The 22259-nt window shown below is 38.2% G+C and overlaps 1 protein-coding gene across 2 annotated transcripts in view; it reads right to left on the bottom strand.

Annotated features, from left to right (window-relative positions):
- DPH5 (diphthamide biosynthesis 5) overlaps nt 1–22259 on the bottom strand; it is a 65582-nt gene that overhangs the window by 5438 nt on the left and 37885 nt on the right. For both annotated transcript variants that reach the window (XM_006830906.1, XM_006830907.1), the window contains one exon: nt 3965–4085. In XM_006830906.1, the coding sequence (XP_006830969.1) occupies nt 3965–4085 (121 nt within the window). The remainder of the gene's footprint in view (nt 1–3964; nt 4086–22259) is intronic.

The following is a 22259-nucleotide window of genomic DNA, read 5'->3' as shown; positions in this document are numbered from 1 at the left end:
TAATCTATCCACTCCTTAAACAACTTCATTCCCAGCTCCTTAGGCCTTTGCTAACTTCCCCTCAAATGCTTTTGGTTCTTTCAAATATCTATATTAACACTATTGTTCATTAACTTCTAATTATGTCATATACAAACGTTTTGTCTCCCCAAGTAAATTTTAAATTCTCTTTGATTTCCTACTATGGATTATTCTCGATAATCCCTACAGGGCTGGGCCCATAGCAGGCATTCAATAAATACATCATAATTTAAATCATGATAATTTCAAATAATCAAATGATGAAATCTACAGTTGAGGATTTGGAATCATGATATCCTAATACTTCACAACCTGTTCCTGTTTTGTTAATGGAACAAGGAAGACAGATTGTTTAACCTTGTTTGTCTTTTCCCAGGAAAGCCAGGAAAAGAGGCAGCAATTTAAGAGGTCTAGAGCCAAAGTTCTGTCCTTCCTGCCTCTCCAAACAATAGAACTGGACTGTCCTTTCAACTTTCACGTGCATAATACTTTAATTCCACACTAGAGTTCAAAACCCTGAGGGTAGGATCCCTTTCTACTATTTCCTTCATTTTTCTTAAAAGGCCTAATGGACACTAAGTAACAACTCAAAAAATACTTACCTGTAAATTGATTTTTTTACCTGCCTAGCCATAGATTCCCAAAAGATAAATGTTGTTCACCTGACCCTCAGATATTTATAGACACATGGGGGATTACCATGTAGCCTGGCTCTTCTCTCCGTGCTCTGTTCTAGTCTCAGTTCTGTTGGAATGCGCATGGAGCCCAGCTCCAGGGATTCCTGAGTACTAATCCCTCTATTCAATGCACTTTTATTATTCCCTGTAAAGAGTCTTTTTACCAGCTGTCCTTCCTACTATCATTCTTCTTTAGTCCTAATTGACATATTCCACACCAATTAACAAGTGTTTTCCAATGTGAACCCACTCAAAGCGACCTTATGTAGGGTTTCTGAGGAGCGAATGTGGTTGGTTTAAACTGCCAATCTTCTGGCTAGCAGTCCAGTGCTTATGAACAGGAGTCCTGGTGTAGCAATGTAAGATAATCACAGTTGTTAACTGCTAACTGGAAAGGCGGTTCAAACCCACCAGCTGCTCATCAGAAGCCCTATACAGAGTCACCATGAGTCAGAACTCACTAGGTGGCACTTAACAAGTTTCTTTCCACATAAAATATTCAAGGGCAAAAATTATAAGTAAGAAAGTAAATAATAATCATCAGTAAATACAAAATCACAATTACAATATATTAAAAGACCACATTACAGCAGCTAATAATGGAACAGAGGCATAAGCCAAGAAAATTAATACAAAAGTAGTCAAGAATGATAGAGGGAAGGACAGCTATGAAAAGGGTTTGGTACAAGAAAAAGTACATCGAATAGAGGGATTAGAACTAGGAAATCACTGGAGCTAGGATCCGTGTGTATTACAACAGAACTATAAAGCTTTAAAACAGAACAAGGAGGGAAGAATGGAAGAGACAAGGGAAGATATTAAGAGTCAGAATTAAGTAGGTATCAGCGTGAAAAGAATAAAAGAAATGTATTCTGATGTGAACTGAAAGAACTAGCAGGAGGTCAAGATTTTCTGTACCAAAAGATGACAAGTCTGAGCCAAAAAAAAAAAAAAAATCAACCAATGAACTTCCACAAGTATTTACTGAGTAGCTACACTATACCAGACCCTTAGAGACATTAGGAAGAAAGCAATGCGCAAAACAAAATCCCTGCTGTTAAAAAGTAGGGAAGAAAATAAGTAAGTTAATAAAATAATTCATGTTGATAAGACTATAAAAAAATTATACAAGGTAATGGGAAAGACAGTCACAACAAGGGATATAGAGTAAACCACCTGTATTTAGATTAACTTTTACTCTAAATCAGGAGTCAGAAAATTTTTCTATAAAGGGCCAAAAAATAAATATTTTAGGTTCTGCAGGTCATAAGGTCTTTGTCAGAAATACTCATCACTGCCACTTTAGTGCAGAAACACCACCAGAGAGTGCTAGCTACATCTATGAATGAGTGTGGCTGTGTTTAGAAACATTTATAGTAATTAGGTGTCCTGGTGTTGTACTATAGGACAAGCACTGGACTGCTAACCTCAAGGGTGGTGGTTCAAGCCCACCAGCCACTCCTCAGAAACCCTACACAGAGCCACTAAGAATTGGAACCGATTCAATGGCACAACAACATAATAATCAAAACAGATTGAAAAATTTAAAACAATCACGTAAAAAGACAAAATAAAATTGGTCCTTCACCACTAACAGTCTGAAAAGCACTGCTCTGGTAGCGTAGTGGTTACGAATCGGGCTGCGAACCTTAAGGTCAGTGGTTCGAAACTACCAGCCGCTCCGCGGGAGAAAGATGAGGCTTTCTACTCCCGTAAGGATTTACACCCTCGGAAACCCTGTACAGGGTCGCTATGGGTCGGCTCCGACTCGAAGGCACTTAACAACAACAACAACAAAACAACTTCACGATACTTATCTGTTGTATTTAATAAATACAAAGGCAAAAATTAAGGAATGTTCATAATGTATTCTCTAGCTAGTAAGTAATATCATTGGTAGCGCAGTGATTACGAATTGGGCTGCTGATCTCATGGTTAGCAGTTCAAAACTACCAGTTGTTCCGTGGGAGAAAGATTAGGCTTTCTGCTCCCATAAAGATTTACAGCCTTGGAAACCCTGTACAGGGTCGCTATGAGTTGGAACTGACTCCACAGCACATAACAACAACAACAACAGTAAGTAATATCATTGGCATTTGGTCTTCTGATTCCAAATATTTTTCTCAAAGTTATCAAGATACCAGTTAGTGTTGTTCTGTCCTTCATCACAGAATACACATGCTGTGAAAATAGGAACTGATTAAACCCACTGTCATGGAGTCAATAATTCGGACTCAAGAAATTGACTTGTTGATGATAGGGACCCAGTAGAGGATTTCCAGGAAGGCTGGTGAATCTGAATAGCACTCCTTGAAGTGCAAACTAAGCTTGAAATCCAGTGCTTATCCCACAGCACCACACCAGGAGTTCCCAGGAACTGACTGTTGTTGTTAAGTGCCTTGTCCATTCCGACCCATAGTGACGACCCTGTATAGGGTTTCCAAGGAGCAGCTGGTGAGCTTGAACGCAATCTTGCAGTTCAAATGGCTTTGCAGTCTGGTACTTAACCCACAGCGCCACATCAGGACTCTTAGGAAATAGTATTTGGGTGACATTGTTGTTGTTAAGTGCTGTCAAGTCGATTCCGACTCACAGTGACACTGTATAGGGTTTTCAAGAAACAGGTTGTGAGTTTGAAACACCAACTCTGCCAACCTTGTGGTTCACAGTCCAGTGCTTATCCTACAGCACCACATCAGAAATCATGGTACAGTGAAAAGAGCTATACAGGATTCTATCAATTCTCTCACCAACCAACTGCTGATGCTGGGAAAAGGATTCAGTATCTCTGACCCTCAATTTCTTCATCTGTAAGACAGGCTTGAATTAAGATGATCTCCAAGGCTTCTTTCACATCTATTATTCCATCATTCTGATAGCATCACTACTGCTGCATTCAAAGAGCATTCCTAGTAAGATATAGAGTAATTCCTGATACCAAGTAAATGCTCAATACAATTCTGTTGAATTCCAGTAAAGTAAATTGAAAAGGCCAGAATCTTGGTAGACAAATGGGGAAAATATTGAACACTGGAAAGGATCTGTTGAGATGTTAAGAAAGGGCAACATGAACTGTACAAGTGAAACAGAAAATGAATGTTTGAGAGCCAGGAAAAGAGTGGCATGCATAAACCGGCTACACTGCACCATTTCTTACCTCCAGCTGGACACCCACAATGCAATTTCTTTCATATTAACACATAATCAAAATGGGAACAATATAGCAACTCTACAGGGTGGCTTTAAGGAATCTCTGCGATCCTTACCTAGTAAGCATAAAGTGTGCATGCCATTTTGTCTGTTTTTCTTCACTTTGTCAAAGAAGCTTTCTGGTCTCCAAGTGTCTGTCCAAAACACAATGGAAACTGTCTCTCCAAAATTATATAACTAGGAAAAATAAAAACATTAATTAGTGGTGGAATATTTCACTAATTACTATTTCAGAGAGAGAAGAGGAGAATTTAATCTCTTTGAAACCACAATAAAAAGTGAGAACAAACTTGCAAAGGGTTGAAGATCAACTCTGTCATGAGAAAGGTGATAAAATTCTCTTTGCTCCACAGTGGCTGGTGGTGTCTAATGTTTTAGCACGTAGTACAGGACCAATCAGATGTAGCCATGATGCTACTAAAACTATTCATTACAAAGATCCCAGAAATAGATTTAAAAAAAATAAAAAAAGACCTGTGAACAACTCAGAGCAGGTTTCACCAGGTTCATAATTATCATCCTCATTTATTTTACACATGAGTCCAGCAAGGTGCAGAAAGAACTACTAGCTTGCCTAAGACCACATAACCATGTAGACGATGTTACTTCGAGACAATTGTGACTCACAGTGACCCTATAAGACATATAACTGCCCCCAAAGGTTCCCTAGGCTGTCATCTTTATGGGGGCAGACCAAGCAAAATAAATGGCAAGGATTTGATGATGTACTAATGATGTTTATAATGATGCTATAAAAATATTCTAAAATGATGTGCCCTGCTATAATCCAACTGCTTTCCTTACTGAAGTGAGCTCAAAAACTTACCAAATATTTGAAACTATTATGATTTCATTCTGACAAATTTAACTGTTTACATTTAAAAAAAAGATTTTTGGCATCTCTGATCGCATTTTGAATTATTAGTATCATTCCATGAAAAAACTTCAAGGGAAAACTATTAAAACTAAAAGAAATTATATTTTCAACTATGTAAAAATACTCTAGAGGTCTTAAATGTTTTAAGAGCCAGGAAAATATACTCATGGAAGTACATAACTAAGTTCTTTATTCAAGAAGAAAGGGACAGACCATTTAAGAGAATTAAGATTCCAGTCACATATAAACATTGACTGAAGCATTCTGTGTAAGTTTCTTTGAATTGTCTAATTTGGGGGTTTAAAGAAAACGTCACACAAGTACTGCTTTCTAGGACCCTGATTTATAAACTGTAACCACTCTTGTGGCTGTGGTACAAATGTCTTCAAAGAATTCTAGAGCATTATGCAAACAGTTTTACCATTTAGATGTCAGTTCCTCAAAGAACAGAAGGATCAGTCCTTTGTGTTTCACAATCCAAGGTCCTACCAGTAAACTATAAAAAGACACTGAACAATATCATAAACTGATGAGAACTGAGATTGCAGAAGTCTAAGTAATAATCCTAAAAGGTAAAGTCTTTGTGCAGTGATTATTTTCCCCAAAATCATTATTGACAAAATCTTAAAAGACAAAAACAAACTAACAAAAACACAAAACAGCTGCTTTCTGAGAAGCAGTAGGTAAATAAATACACGCTGTTAAAAAGCAAACAACAACAACAAAAAAAAAACCGAGAACAATTTATTCAGGAATGCAGTTTACCAAACTGGATATTTTCCCTATTGAAGACAAATAAATGACAACTCAATTCAAAATAATTGGTTCATTATAAATAAGGCTGGACCCCTGCTGTGGTGCTGCAGGATCAGCACTGGACTGCGAACCACAAGGTTGGCAGTTCAAATCCACCAGCTACTCCTCAGAAACCCTATACAGGGTCACTATGAGTCAAGTTGGAACATACGCAGGCGCACTTAACAACAGTGTCTAAGGCTATTTGGCTGGAGAATGTGAAGAGAAACATGATAGAGAAATGGTGTTGCTGTTGTTGTTAGGTGTCATCAAGTCAATTCCAACTCATTGGGATGCTTTGCACAACAGAATGAAACACTGCCCAGTCTGGCACCATCCTCACAATTGTTATTATGCTTGACCCCATTGTTCCTGCCACTGTGTTACTCCATCCCATTGGGGTCTTCCTATTTTTTACGAACCCTCCTTCTCCAGGACATCATAATAAAGTGATGTTAGTTTATAGTTCTTCTTGGCAACATGTTCAAAGTACAAGAGACTATGTCTAACCATCCTGGCTTTTAGGGAGCATTCTGAGTGTACTTCTTCCAAGATAGATGATGCAAAATATTAGGTAGTAAATAATAATTATCAGTTATGAGATATAGGCTATAGATATAAATACTGTAAAAGTCTGGCACTTTCCTCATTTGGCAGAACCTAAAATGGCTTCTGAAAAAACATAATACAAGTTGGACCTTAAAAGATGGGTAAGATTGAGCCTGGGGAAGTTGAGCAGGGAGGAAGACTGAGATGGTATGAACAAAGTAAGAGTGGTAGGAAGTTTGGGCAATGTTCAAAATTGTATTAAGCAATTCTCTAAAAATAGTTAACTGTACCTGACTTGCCTCTAAATGTATCTCTAATTCCTGACATTGTAACAAGACCCTATTCTTGTAAATTCTAGCTCTATAATTTATCTAGAAACTGACTAGGCACTCCTCTCCCCATCACCAAGTTCAAGCCCTCAATTCCACTTGTCTGAACTACCTTAGACAACGTATCTCCTCCTAAACAACTTATCTCCCTGCCACCAATATTTCTTTCCTTGACTCTATCCTCAAAATTCTTGCCATATTAACCTTCTGAAAGTAAATCTTTCAATCTCCCAACAGAAATATCATGCTTTCATATGTACGAAAATGTGCAATGGGGGTGGGGAGATGTCAAGAATCCATCTTTAAGAGCTTTTGATGGTCAAAGCGTGAACACTTTAGCAATAAAATAAATGGCAGTGTTGAATTATAATCCCCAAAATAAAATAGATGATTCCATACTGATATAAGTGAACAATAATTAACAAACAAATAACTACAAGAGAAGGAATGATTCCAAATAATATATGTAGACATCAACTCTTCCAGGTATCTACATATATTATTTGGAATTGTATTGGAGTTATAATTATATGTGAGCATCTCCAACACTGCATCAGTTTGTTGAAACATTTCCATTTATATTCCATCAATTCCTACAGCCTTGTTTTTCACCAGCACCTTCAGTGCAGTTTGGACTTCTTCCATCAATATCTTTGGTTCTTGATCATATGGTACCTCTCGAAATGAATGAACACTGACCAATTCTTCTTCTACAGTGACACTGTGCATTTTCTCCATCTCCTTATAACGCTTTCTGTATCATTCAATATTTTATCCATGTGGATGTTAAGTGTCAATGCGTTGGTTCTACTCATAGTGACCCTGCATAGGGTTTTTGAGGAGCAGCTGGTGGGTTTGAAATGCCAAGTTTATGGTTAGCAGGCCAGTGTTTATCCTATGGTGCCACAAAGGACTCTAGAATGCAATTATTTTAGATACAGTGACTCTGTATATTTCTTTTATCTTCTGTGATGCTTTATGCATCATTCAATATTTTGCTCTTAGAATCCTTCAATATTGCCAACTTGAGGCCTGAATATTTTTCTTCAGTTCTTTCAGCGTAAGAAATGCTTATTGCGTTCTTCCCTTTTGATTTTCTTACTCCAGATCTTTGAACACTTCATTATAATACTTGACTTTGTTTTCTCAAGATGCCCTTTGAAATTTCCTGTTCAGCTCTTTTACTTTCTCATTTCTTCCAGTTGCTTTTGCTTCTCTACAGTTTAATAACAAGTTTCAGTGTCTCTTCTAACATCTAATTAGGTCCTTTGTTTCTTTCTATTGTTTTTAATGACCTTTTGTTTTCTTGATGTATGATATCTTGATATCATCCCACAAATCTTGTGGTCTTCAGTCATTAGTCTCCAGTACATCAAATATATTCTTGAGATAGTTTCTAAATTCAGGTGTGATATACTCAAGGTTTCAAGGTTAAGGAGCTCTGGCAGCATTGCGGTAATGAGTCGGGCTGCTAATCTGACAGTCATCAGTTCGAAACTCTCAGCAGTTCTATGGGAGAAAGATGAGACTTTCTGCTCCCATAAAGATTTATAGCCTTGGAAACCCTGTACAAGGTTGCCATGAGTTAAAAAACCACTCCACAGCACATAAGCATCACCATACTCAAGGTCAGATGAGGCACTGTAGAATAAGCATACCAGCCACTCCCTGAAAACCCTACACAAGGTCACTAAGAATAGGGACTGACTCGATGATACTTAACAACAGCAACATACTCAAGGTCATATGATAGTTCTTGTAGATTTGTTTCCATTTTTTTCAACTTCAGCCTGAACTTACTTATGAGCAACTGATAGTCTACTCCACAGTTGGCTTGATATTCAGTATTTTCAGTCAAAACAAGGCCAGACCTTGTTTTGGCTGATAATACTGACAATATTGAGCTCCTCCAATTTATCTTCCCACAGATGTAGTCAGTTTGATTCCTGCGTACTCCATCTGGAGAGGTCTATAGGTATAGTCACCACTTACGTTGCTGAAAAGGTATTTGCAATGAATATGTCACTGGTCTTGTAAAATTCCATCAGGCAACACACAAGCCACCACAGTACAACCGATGGTGGTGGCCTGGAAGAGTAGTACCTCACAACTGGATTTACAAATAACATCGTGATAAACAGAGAAGCAACTGAAGTTCTCAAAGACTCTATTTTGCTTGGATCCACAATCAATGCTCATGAAAGAAGCAGTCAAGACAAAAAATAATATTCTGCTGCAACAGATCTCTTTAAAGTGTTGGAAAGCAAAGAGGTCACGTTGAGGACTAAGGTATGCCTGACCCAGGCAATAATATTTTCAATTGTCTCATTTGCATGTTTAAGTTAGACAATGAATAAGGAAAGCCTGCATTTGATTTGAGTTGTTGGTGAAAAATACTGAAAGTACCAAGGACTGCCAGAAAAAAAAAAAAACAAATCTATCTTGGAAGAGCACAGTCAGAATGTTCCTCAGAAGCCAGATGTCAAGACTTTTACCTCTTATTCTTTGGACATGTTGTTAGGAAGGATCAATGCCTGGAGAAGGAAATCATACTGGGAAAAGTAGAAACTGATAAAGAGACAGGCCCTCAATGAGATGGACTGACACCACCACCGTAGCAGCAACATCAGGCTCCAATGTAACAAATGTTGAGAGTGGTGCAGGATGACACACAGCTTCATTTGTTACACATAGGGAGTTGCTATAAATCACAACCAACTTGAAGGCACCTAACACCTACTCTTCTACTGCATATAGAGAATGGAAAGGGAAAAATATTAGCTTTACTGTGCCAAAACATGGCAGATACCACCATAACCAATCACAGTGTAGTACATGATCTCATATGGCTCTTCTACCTACAGACCTTGTAACTCCCCCCAAAGAACTTTTTCCTGATGGGCCTGGGTAAAAAAAGGTGGGAGAATATGCTGATAGGATGATAGGATTCAGTTGTGATTGTTACCAGAGTTAATTGTGATTGTAAAATGCTAATGTGCATGCTAATGTGGGGGATTAAAATGAGCCATCTCAGAAGCAGGAGGGGGGATCTATCTCACCACTATCAAAGACAGAGAGTCAGGAGTAGAGCACGTCAGGAGTAGAGCCGTTGGACCCTGAGACCCCTGCACATTGAACCTCCTGGATTCAGGGACAGAGAGCTGTGACACGGAGGAATGAGAGAAGCAGCAGCAGCAAAACCAAAGCCAGAGCATGACATCAAATGGAGGGCTTCCCAGCCCAAGGAACAAATAAAACTGAGAGACTTTGGGCTTGAGGCTTGCATGTAGAGTTGGGTGCTTCCAGGCACTTATTGGGGGAACTAGGTAAACCACAGAGCTAGAGCTGAGTGCCTTCTGCCTGAGGCTTATGGTGGAGTGGGATGCCCTGTGGACATTAATCAGCAATCTTAAAAGAGGAGGGCAAAGGTCAGGCTGAAAGACTAATCCCAGAGAATGATCTGCCTGTGGGCATGGCAGAGAAACTGTCTTTACCAAAAACCTATAGCCTGAGCATTTTCTGGTTCTACACTGTAGCCTGTTACCTTTCCTAATTAACCCCATAATTGTGAGTTGTGTGTGACCACTGCAATGAATTATTGAACCCAGATGAGAAGAGTACCATGGGAGGAATGGTTGGCACAATTTTTACACTAAGTGATCAAGGTTAAAAGACATATTAACACCATATCCCCTATATGATGCAATGAAAAGAGAACAGGAAATCTGTGGTAATTTCCCCCAAACTCAAAATTCCAATCTAATTACGAGAAAACATTAGACACATACAAACTGAAGGGCATCTGTCAAAATATCACTACTCTTCAAAACTATCAAGGTCATGAAACACAAGGAAAGAAAGAAAGTGTCACAAGCCAGAGGAGATTGAAGGGACATTAGTAGATAAGGGACATTAGTAAATAATGTAATGAAATCAGTGTGAAGCCTGTAGTTTGTAGTATTGTTTGGGGGGATTTTTTGTTTCTTTGTTTTTAACTTTTTATTGTGAATGAAGTGAAGATTTATAAAACAGATCATCAGTCCACATTCAACAAATTATACGCTTGGTGTCATTACATTACAATGATTGCAATCCACTCCATGTATCATCAGTTAAGTATTTCCCTCTATTCACTTTATATGTTCCTCTTCCCCCACGGCCCACATGTCCCATCATATAGTATTGTTTTTGTTGTTGTCAGTTGCTGTCTAGTTGAATCCAAATCATGGTGAACTTGGGTATGGCAAAACAAAACATTTCCTAGCCCTGCATCACATCTTCACTGATGGGATTGATAGGTGAGTCTACTGTTGTGGCTACTGTGTCAGCCCATCTCTTTGAGGGTTTTTTTCCCTTTCATTTCTTCTGACTTTGTATTTTTACTAAACATGATGTTTCCTAGTGTTTGGTCATTTCTGGTGACCAACTGTTTAATCATATGTTCAAGGTAAGCAAGCAAAAGTCTCCCCATCCTTGCTTCTAAGGAACTTTCTGGTTGTATTTCTGCTAAGACTAATTTGCTCATTCTTCTGGCAGCCCATGGTACAGTCAGCAGTCTTTGTCAACACCACAAGAAGCACCCATTCATCTTCTGTCTTCTTTTTTCTTTTTCTAAGTTTTGCATGCATATGAGGTGATTATATATATACCATGGCTTGAATTAGATACACCATAGTCATCAAAGTGAACATCTTTGCTTTTCAGACCTTTACAGCAATTTTCCTCAAGGCAATACACCATTTGATTACTTCAATGCTGTTAGTATTATAATTAGCTCTCGACTCAAATAGAATGAAACCACTGACAACTTCAATTTCTTCTTTATCATAATATTGTTTAACAGTTCAGTTGTGAAACCTTTTGTTTTCTTCACATTCAGGGTGCAATCCACACTGAAGGCACTGAAACAGTCTTTGATTTTCCTCAGTAAGTCATCTTCATTTTTGGCATGCAAGGTTATATCATCTGCTTATCACAGGTTGTTAATAAGTCTTCCTCCAATCCTAATACTGCATTCTTCTTTTTATGGTCCAGCTTCTTGGATTATGTGTTCAGCATATAGATTGAATAAGTAAGGTGATAATATACTAATGTGAATTTCTTAGTTTTGACAAATGTAGATGTATGTGTAAGATGTGAACACTAAGGAAAGCTGGGTTAAAAACAAATAGAAACTTTAACTTGCTGAAGATTCTGTTAAGCTCCACATGTACCCTATGCATATGTGTACCCTAAATCAGATCAGTTAAGTCTGTGATGTGAAAGAAAGCGAAGCCAGCAGAGTTGCTAAAAAATGTACCACAAAACCACATAATCATTCTTCACTAAAATACCAGGCTTGAGGCAGCTGTTGATTTTTTTTTTTTTTTTTTGCTTTAAATCTCCATATGCATTTTGCATACCACTGATTTTGCTGATACTGAAAAGATTACACACATGGTCACACACTAGGTACACAGTTAAGCTTAAAGCTTTAAGACTATGCAGACAGACCAGCAACTACATTTATAGTCTCATACATAAATGAAAGAGAATTCACATGTTAATTAAATAATTTAAGCTTAAATACTATATTTCTACACAGAAGACCTAATGATGGTGTGAGGGGATACAGAAATATATTGATAAGTAAATATACAATTCAACTCAGAGATTATCTGTTACTCATTGATTGTGTGTATGGCACTGTGAAAAGGTGCTATGGAAGATGTGAAGACGAATTGGTCAAAGAGGTTATTGTAATTGTTCTTAAGTGCCATCGAGTCGATTTCAACATATAGGGACCTGGTACAGGGTTTCTAAGGTGCAACTGGTGGGTTTGAACTGCCGACCTTGCAATTCGCAGTTCAATCCATATCTTACAGCACCATACCAGGACTCCTATCAAGAGGTTTTGTATGGTAAAAGTATAAACAGGTACAAGTAACTCAACATTCTGCAGTTGATGGGAAGTTACCAGTGTTGTTTGAGTAAAACAATGTCTACTGTTTAGAAAGAAAATTCTGAAGTGGAAGAGAGTTAAAGGAAAGAGTGATAAGAAATAGTAATAGTATGTCCATCGTTAAAAAGAATTCTTACTTGCCTAAAAGGATAGAGCTTAGTGAGTTTTTCTAAGGGTACACAGCTACACAGAACTTTGGCATCCTTGTTACCTCATCGAGTGTTTTTTGTACTAGGTTAGCTTTATCATTTCTGTGCTAGTCCCTGAACAATGATGATACCGATTTAAAGTGTCTAAAAACTGACACCACTACTCAACTGTCAGTTTGTCATACTGTGGTGACTAGTGTGTTGCCGTGACGCTGGAAGGTATTCTACCAGTATTTTAAATACCAGCATGGTTACACATGGTAGACAGGTTTTAGCTGAGCTTCCAGACTAAGACAGAGCAGGAAGGAGACTTAGACCAAGTCTAAAATGTTAGTCATTGAAAACCTTCTGAATAGCAGCAGAGGAGTATCAGATGTAGTGTGAAGATAAACCCCCTAGGTTGGGAGGATCTCAAAATACAACTGAGAAAGAACTGCCTCCTCAAGGTAAAGTTGATCTTAGTGATGTGAATGGAGTAAAGCTTTCTGGACCTTCATTTGCTGATGGGGCACAATTCAAAATGAGAAGAGCAGCTGAAAACATCCATTAGTAATCAGAACATAGAATGTATGAAGTATGAATTTAGGAAAATTGGAAGTTGTCAATAATTTTTTAAAAATCTAACACATAAAGACTGATATCCATCCTAGGCATTGTTGTTGTTGTTGCTGTTATGTGCCATGGAGTCAGTTCCGACTCATAGCAACCCTGTACAGGGTTTCCGAGGCTGCAAATCTTTATGGGAGCAGAACGCATTAGGGTACTCAAATAGACTGGTATTGACCATTTTGAATCAGACAATCACATGGTTTACTATACTGGGAACAACAAATTGAAGAGGAATTGAGTTGCATTCGTCATCAAAAAGAGCATTTCAAGATCTGTCTTGAAGTTCAATATTCTCTGTAATAGGATGATATTCCTATACCTACAAGGAACACCAGTTAATGATGTTAATCATTAAGCTGACCTTAATTATGTGGATGGAATAAAGCTTTCTGCACCATCATTTACTGAAGGGGCACAACTCAATATGAGAAGATAAATGGATAAAAGATTGAAGTTGTCAGAGTGAAATCAAATGACTACAGCATTGGCTAAGTCTGCTGCAAAAGACCTCTTAAAAGTGTTGAAATAAGACAAAAAAAAAAAAAAAAAGCAAAGGGTCGTTTTTGACGTCTAAGGTGTGCCTGACCCACACCATGGTATTTTCAATCACATGATAGTAATGTGAAAGTTGGACAATGAATAAGGAACACAGTAAAAGAATCAATGCATCTGAGTTATGGTATTGGCAAAAAATACTGAAAGTACCACGAACTGCCAGAAGAACAAACAAATCTACTTTGGGAGAAGTACAGCTAGAATGCTCCTTAGAAACCAGGATAGTGAGACTTCATCTCTCATACTTTGAACACGGTGTCAGGAGGGACCAGTTCCTGGAGAAGGACATCAAACATGGTAATGTGGAGGAAGGTCACAGATAAAGAGGAAGACCTTCAGCAAGATGGACTGATACAGTGGCAGTGGGTTCAATGGGTTCAAGCGTAAGAATCGTGAGGATGGTGTGGGGCCAGGCAGTACTTAATTCTGTTGTGCACAGGGCTGCACAACAAACCACCTGGATGGCATCTAAGAGCAACGACAAAAACTAACAAACAGTAAGAACTACTACAGGGTCAATGACAATGCTTATCATGATGAGAATTGTGGTATGGGAAAAAAAGGAAGGAAATGAGTTGTTACTTTTTGAAAGTAATTAGACATTTTTCCAAAGTAGAGATGTATTATATAAACAGAGGAACATATGGCAACACTCACAGTCACTCATGCAACAGTCACTGAAAGTGGAAGCATTTCATAATGAAAATTATACAACCTTTTCCCTGAAGTCAACCACAACTGATAATGAAGTTTTAATTCAGAAAGTATTACTACTTGGTTTCACAGAACTGTCTCATCTGTCCTTTAAAATGTCTCAAAAGCATCTTAGTCTTCAAATATTTATGAAAGAATTAATATATTCCTACATACAAATGAATGAACAAATAACAAATAGTTCACAAAGAAAGTGCTTTAGAATTTGTAATCTATTCTTAAGTGTCTGTTTGTTCTGTAAGGGTCAAGTAAGTATACACATAGTAGGTATTCAATAAAAGAGAATATTCCAAAATATTAACTATGACTATCAGTGGCTGGAGGGACTATGGATGCGGTTTTATTTTATTCTTTATACTTATGGAAGTTTCTAATTTTCTACAATGACTATATAATGGCATCTATTATAAAGTTATCTTTTAAAGTTGTTCTTTTTAAGCAAGAACAACATTGATTGAAGCAATTCTGATTCAGCATGACAGTACCATGGGCTGCCAAAAGAATAAACCAATCTGTGTTGGAAGGAGTGCAGCCAGAGTGCTCCTTGGAAGCCAGGATGGCCAGACTTTGTCTCTCACACTTTGGACATATTATCAGGAGGGACCAGTCCATGGAGAAGGACATCATGTTTGGTAAAGTGGAGGGTTGGAAAAAAAGAGGAAGACTCCCAAATATATGGACTGGTGCAATGGCGGCAGCAGCGGGCTAAATGCAGCAAACAATTGTGACTTTGGCACAGGACTGGACAGTGTTTCGTTCTGTTGTGCATAGGGTCACTGAGTCAGTACGGATTCGATGGCACCTAACAACTTCTTTGTTGAAATTATCTTTTGTTCTCTTGTTCATCTAGCAAAATTCTTGTCATTTTTTTTTTTTTTTAAACTACTGGGTGTAATTTACATTTCCTAACATTTACCATTTCTTAAAACTCAATGATTTTTAGTAAAGTTACCAAGTTGTGCAACTACCAGCAAATCCAGTTTTAGGATATTTTCATCCCATTCATGTCCATTTACACTTGAGCCCTGTTCTTGCTCCCAGTTCAGACAACCACTAATTTACTTTCTGCCTCAATAGATTTGCCTCTGGACATTTCATATGAATGAAATCATACAATATGTGATCCTTTGTGTCTGACTTCTTTCACTTAACATATATGGTGGTGGGTGTTAGCAGTTATGTGCTATGGGGTTGATTTCGACTTGTAGCGACCCTGAATAGGGTTTCCAAGTCTGTAAATCTTTACGGGACCAGAAAGCCTCACCTTTCTCCTGTGGAATGGCTGGTAGTTTCAAACTGCTGACCTTGAGGTTAGCAGCCCAACATGTAACCACTATGCTACCAGAGCTCCTAACATACATGGTATTTATATTCATTTCTATGCCAGGACTACTACTGCTACTTTAGAAAACAACAGAAGAGACTTAAGTGCAGCATCCTTGTCCTTGAGAGTCTTGAAGTAAGGTATACCTATTCACACTCTTGTACAAAATCTACTCTGTGATTGATGATGGTCCTTAATACACAGAAAGACCAATGCAAGGCCCTTCCTGGCAGAGGTAGCTGCTTTGGCAATAATTAATTAATGTAAAGTAGATAGCCACTAAGCAATGGAGATATACAGGTCCAGCTCAACACACAAGTCTGTGGGGCTAAGGAAGCTAACAGCTGTGGTAGTAGAGATGGTGGGAAACTACCCATTGTCAGGTTAGATGGCCCTTCCTTTCCTAGGACTATAAGGCAAAAATGGAGTCTACATCTCCCTAACTCTCCATTCTCTTAATAAAAAACTGCTCATACAGGTCTACTTCAAACTCCTCTTATTTCTCACTCTCCCATGTAGTCCAAGCCACCATCATCTCTCCTCTAAATTACTGCCATTGCCTCCTTAGTTTCTATACTTCCAGTCTTGCTTGGCAGCAATTCAATCCTCACATAGCATCCAGAGATAGCTTCTTAAAAACAATTATCAGATCAAGTGATTCCACTGCTTAAAACCCTCCAATAGCAGTCTACGTCACTTAGAATAAGATGCAAACTCCTGATATTAGATTAGAGTCTGCTATTAGAACCCTATCCACCTGTCTGACTTCAGCTCACTCTTCACCTTCTTTGTTATACTCCAACAAGTTTTGTTGTTCCTTTGGCATTCTCACTAGGACCTTAGCACTAAATTTGGAATATTCTAGCTGACTTTCTGTTGTTTGCTGTCAAGTCGGCCCCAACTCATAGTAACACTGTATTGGGTTTGATGTCGTGAAGTACAGTCAAGTCATTCCAACCCTGTATAGGGTTTCCAAGGAGCAGCTGGTGAGTTTGAACAAATCTTGTGGTTCAAACTGACCTTGCAGTCCAATGCTTTAATCCTACAGCACCACACCAAGACTCCTTACAAGGGAGCACCACGAGTCCTCACTATGGGAGCAGAAAGCCTCATCTTTCTCTTGTGTAGCAACTGGTAGATTCGAACCACCAACCAGGCAGTTAACAGCCCAATGTGTAAACCACTATGCCTCTAAGGTTCTAGCTGATTTGTAGCTAACCTTAAATGCCACCTCCTTTAGGGAGACCCTCTCCAACCACCCAATCACGGTTTCTTTGTGAATTTCTATACACTACAAATACCTGATATTTATTTTGTTTACTGCTTTTTGCTCCCCCTACAATATAAGTTCCTTGAGAGAAGGGGCATTGTTGGTCAAGTTTATCACTGTATCCAAAGGTGCACTATAGGCAAATAATAATAAATAGTTAAATAAATTAATTACTATTGATCATAATGTTATCTAACCCAGAAATCTCATAGTTCCATTTTGCAAGGAAAATTATCATTAGAACTATGGGATTTGGGATAAGGATTCTTTTAAAATTAATTCTGAAATCATTCATTATATACAATAATGACATTTAAGATGTACTGGAAGTGTTAAATAGCTTATGTAACTACTTATTTTCATTAGTACTAATGAGAGAAGAATCAATGCATTCGAACTATGGTGTTGGTGAAGAAAATATTGAAAGTCTCATGGACTGCCTGAAGGACAAACCTAACAGAGAGCTCTTTAGAAGTGAGGATGCTGAGACTGTCTCTGGTATTTTGGACATGTTGTCAGGTAGGAACAGTCCCACGAGCAGGATATCATGTTTGGTAAAGTGGAAGGCAAGCAAATATGAAGACCAAAGAGATGAATCGACACAGTTGCAATAAAAATGGGCTCAATTGAAAGAATGATACAGGATCAGACAATGTTTCGTTTTGTTGTAATATGGTTGCTATGAGTCCGAACCAGCTCACCAGCACTAAACACCACCACCATCACCATTTTAACCAAAGGTAAGGATGTTGGAATGCATACGTTGCCCAAGCCTGTCACAGCACCCAAAGAAGCACTTCTGTCCAATAACTCAGCCGCTTTTGAGCTCTTGAAAAGAACTTTCACAGATATGAGCAACAGTCTTTCTAAATTGCTGCCCACTCCCTTTTGAAAATATTGAGCAAGAGAACATGGATAGGCAATGTGTTAACATTCTAAATTTACAAGGATTACCTCTGGAAACTAAAATCTACTTTTCTAATCCTGCCATACTGAAATAAAGAAAATAGAATTCTTTTACTTTCTAGGAAAATTTTTATTTGTCTTGGTTAGTGGTTCTTAAAGTGTGGTACCAACAGCTAAGCATCACCTAAGAATTTATCAGAAATGAAAATTCTTGAATCCTAACCCAGAACTACTATATCAGAAACTCCGGGAGGGATGACCAGCAATCTATGTTTTGTAAGTCACTCCAGGTGATTTTGATGCATATACTAACATCCGAGAATAACTGGACAGGTTGTTATTTTTTCCATAAATGCTAGCCCAAATATTAAAATAAGAAAAGAATTAGCCTTTATAGGCTGACAGGGAAAAGTGGTTTTGACAAAATTCTTACATGAATATCCATATATTTTATGTATTTTTTTCCTATCACAAAATTTATTTCCTTTCTCTTGGAAATCTTCAATTCTTGGAAAGAAGTACTTGACTTTGTGCTGAGGGATAAACACTGCTAACCCAAGATAAGTGGTTCAAACCCACTAGCTGCTGCATGGGAGAAAGGTGAGGCTGAGCGCTTCCCCCATAAAACATACTGTCTCCAAAACACTATATAGACTCAATGACAGTGGCTTTAGGTTTTTTTTATTTTGCTACTTACTAGCAACCCTTGGGTGTCCTGGCGTGGCACTAGAGAATAAGCACTGGACTGCAAGGTTGGCTTGAACCAGAAGGGTGGCGATTCAAATTCACCAGCCCCACCTTGGAAATCCTACACAGGATCAATGAGTCAGAACAGTGTTGATGGCACTTGATAACAACAAGTAAGCCTTGGGAAAGTTTTCTACATCTCTAGCACTGTTTGTCCACCATTCATCTGTCATCTGTGGTGGTTTGTTTTGCTGTAATTCTGGAAGATATACCATGGGTACTTTAAATACCAGAAGTGTATAGGTTTCAGCTGAGCTTCCAAATGAAGACAGACAAGGAAGGAGGAGAGACAGGCTACTTCCAAATATTTAGTCACTGAAAACCTTATGAATAGCAGAGAAACACTGTCAGCACCAGAATACTGAATATTGAAACATGATAAAGAGTACCAGAATATTGTCAGATATGGTGACAGAAGATGAACCCCACTTCCCAGGTTGGAAGACACTCAAAATATGACTGGGGAACAGCTGGCTCCTGAAAGTAGAGCTGACTGTGATTAGATGAAAGAAGCAAAACCTCTGGGACCAATATTTGCTCATGGGGCACAACTCAAAATGAAAAGAAACAGCTGTAAACATCCATTACCAATCAGATCATGCAATATACGAAGTATTTAATCTAGCAAAACTGGAAATGGTCTAAAATCAAATGTAATGCATAAACATCGATATCCTAGGCATTAGTATACTGAAATGGACTGGTATTGGCCATTCTGAACCTGACAATCACATGATTTACTACATGGGGAATGACAAACTGAAAAGGAATGGTGTCATATTCATCACCAAAAGGAACATATTAAGATCTGTCTTGAAGTACAACACTGTGATAGGATAATATCCATACGCCTATAATGAAGACCAGTTTATACCACTATTATTCAAATGTATGCACCAACAAAAAGGCCAGTGATGATGACACTGAAGAATTCTACCACTTTCTTCAGTCTGAAATTGATCAAACATAAAATCAAGATGTATTGATAATTACTGGCGATTGGAATGCAAAGTGGAAGGATCGGTCATTGGACAACATGGCCTTGGTCATAGAAACTATGCTCACTATCACATGGCAGAATTTTGAAAGACCAATGACGTCTTCATTGCAAATACCTTTTTCAGACAGCATAAGAGACAACTATACACATGGACCTCACCAGGGGGAATACATAGAAATCAAATTGACTACCATCTGTGGAAAGAGATGGTAGAAAAGCTCCATATCAGCCAAATCATCATTTGCTCATATGCAAGTTTAGACCGAAGTCGAAGAAAATGAAAATAAGTACACAAGAACCAAAATATGACCTTCACTGAACATATCCCACCTGAATTTCGAGATCATCTAGAAGAACAGATTTGATGCATTAGACACTAAAGACCAAAGACCAGAAAAGTTGTGGGATGACATCAAGATCATACAGGAAGAAAGCAAAAGGTTATTAAGAAGACAAGAAAAAAGAAAAAGACCAAATGGATGTCAGAAGAGACTCTTGAAACTTGTTCTCCAGAATATAGATGCTAAAGCAAATGGCAAAAGAGCCGAAAAGAAAATTTCAAAGGTCAGCTCGAGAAGACAGAGTCAAATATAACAAAATGTGCAAAGACCTGGAGTTAGAAAACCAAAGGGAAGAATACATTCAGCATTTCTCAAGCTGAGGGAACTGAAAATTTTTTTTTTTTAATTCAAGCCTTGACTTTCAATATTGGTGTGGCACTGCAGGTTAATGCACTGGACTGCAATGTGGGTTTAACCGCAGGGTGAGTGATTCAAGTTTACCAGCCACACTCATTGGAAACAGGGTCGCTATGCATCGGAATTAACTGCACTTAATAACAACAATTGACAAATTATTGAATGATGCAGAAAGCATCAGAGGAAGAGGGAAGGAATGCACAGAGTTATTATACCAAAAGTGTAACAAGAGGTAGCATATGATCGGGAGCCAATGATACTGAAGGACGAAGTCCAAAGTGCATCAAAGGCACTGGCAAAGAATTAATGGAATATAAATTGAAAACTTTCAACAAACTGATGAAGCACTGGGGACATTCACTAATCTATGCCAAAAAAGGCCAACTGACTTAAAGATATCCACATCTGTTCCCATTCCAAAGAGAAGTGACCCAACAGAATGCAGAAATCATCAATGTCATTAATATCACATGAAAAGAAAATCTTGATAAAGATAATACAAAAATGACTACAACGATACATTCACAGAAAACTTCCAGAGGTTCAAGCTGGATTCAGAAGAGGATATGGAAGGAGGGATATCAATAATGACATCAGTTGAGTCTTGGCTGAAAGCAGAGAATACCAGAAAGATGTTTGCCTGTGCTTTATTGACTACGCAAAGGCTTCTGATTGTGTGGATCATGACAAGCTATGGACAACAATGTTGAGAATGAGTATTCAGGAACACTTAATTGTGCTCACGAGGAACCTGTATATAGATCAAGAGTCAACAGCAAGGGAACACTGAAATGTTTTAAAATTAGGAAATGTGTGCACTAGGACTGTAATCTTTATCATACTTATTATTCAACCTAAGCACATAATCTGAGAAGCTGGATTATATGAAGGAAAATGTGGCATCAGGATTAGAGGAAGACTTAGTAACAACCTGTGATATGCAGATAATACAATCTTACTTTCTGAAAGTGAAGAGGACTTAAAATACTTATTAATGAAAATCAAAGGCCACAGGGATTGCATCTCAATGTAAAGAAAACAAAAATCCTCACCACTGTACCAATAAACAACATCCACATAAATGGAGAAAAGACTAAAGTTGTCAAAGATTTCATTTTGCTTGGATTAATCATCAACACTCATGGAAGCAGCAGTTAAGAAATCAAATGATGTACTGCATTTAGCAGATCTGCTGCACAAAGACCTCTTTAAAGTGTTGACGAGCAAAGATGTCAGTTTGAGGACTAAGGTGTGCCTGACCCAAGCTGTGGTATTTTCAATAACATCTTATACGTGTGAAAGTTGGACAGTGAATAAGGAAGGCTGCACAAGAATTGATGCATTTGAATTATGGTGTTAGAGAATACTGAAATTACCACTGACTGCCAAAAGAACAAATCAATCTATGCTGGAAGCAGTTTAAAGCCGGAGTTCTCCCTGGAAGCCAGGATGACCAGTCTTTGTCTCTCATACTTCAGACACATTCTCAGGAGATACCAGTCCCTGGAGAAAGATATCATGTTTGGTACAGTGGAGGGTCGCAGAAAAAGAGGAAGACCCCAAACAAGATGGATTAGCACAGTGGCGGCAGCAATGGGCTCAGGCTTACCATGATTGTGAGGTTGGCGCAGTGTTTTGTTCTGCCGTGCATAGGATTGCTATGAGTCAGTACCAACTCAAGGGCACCCAACAACAACAAAGCACTCTAGGTAGCAGTAACATTTTATGGTTCTATGAGAAGAATTCAACTTACTACAACTGAAAATATTTGGAAAGATTTTCAAATATTAAAAAGATTTGAATTGGCAAGATTTAAAAGAAAACTCTTCCTTTTAATAGAAGACAAAGATGTTGTTGTTGTTGTTGTCAGGTGCCATCGAGTCGGAAC

Source organism: Chrysochloris asiatica, unplaced genomic scaffold, assembly GCF_000296735.1.
Source record: "Chrysochloris asiatica unplaced genomic scaffold, ChrAsi1.0 scaffold00002, whole genome shotgun sequence".
Lineage (NCBI taxonomy): Eukaryota > Metazoa > Chordata > Mammalia > Afrosoricida > Chrysochloridae > Chrysochloris > Chrysochloris asiatica.
This window is presented reverse-complemented; position numbering and strand designations above follow the sequence as displayed.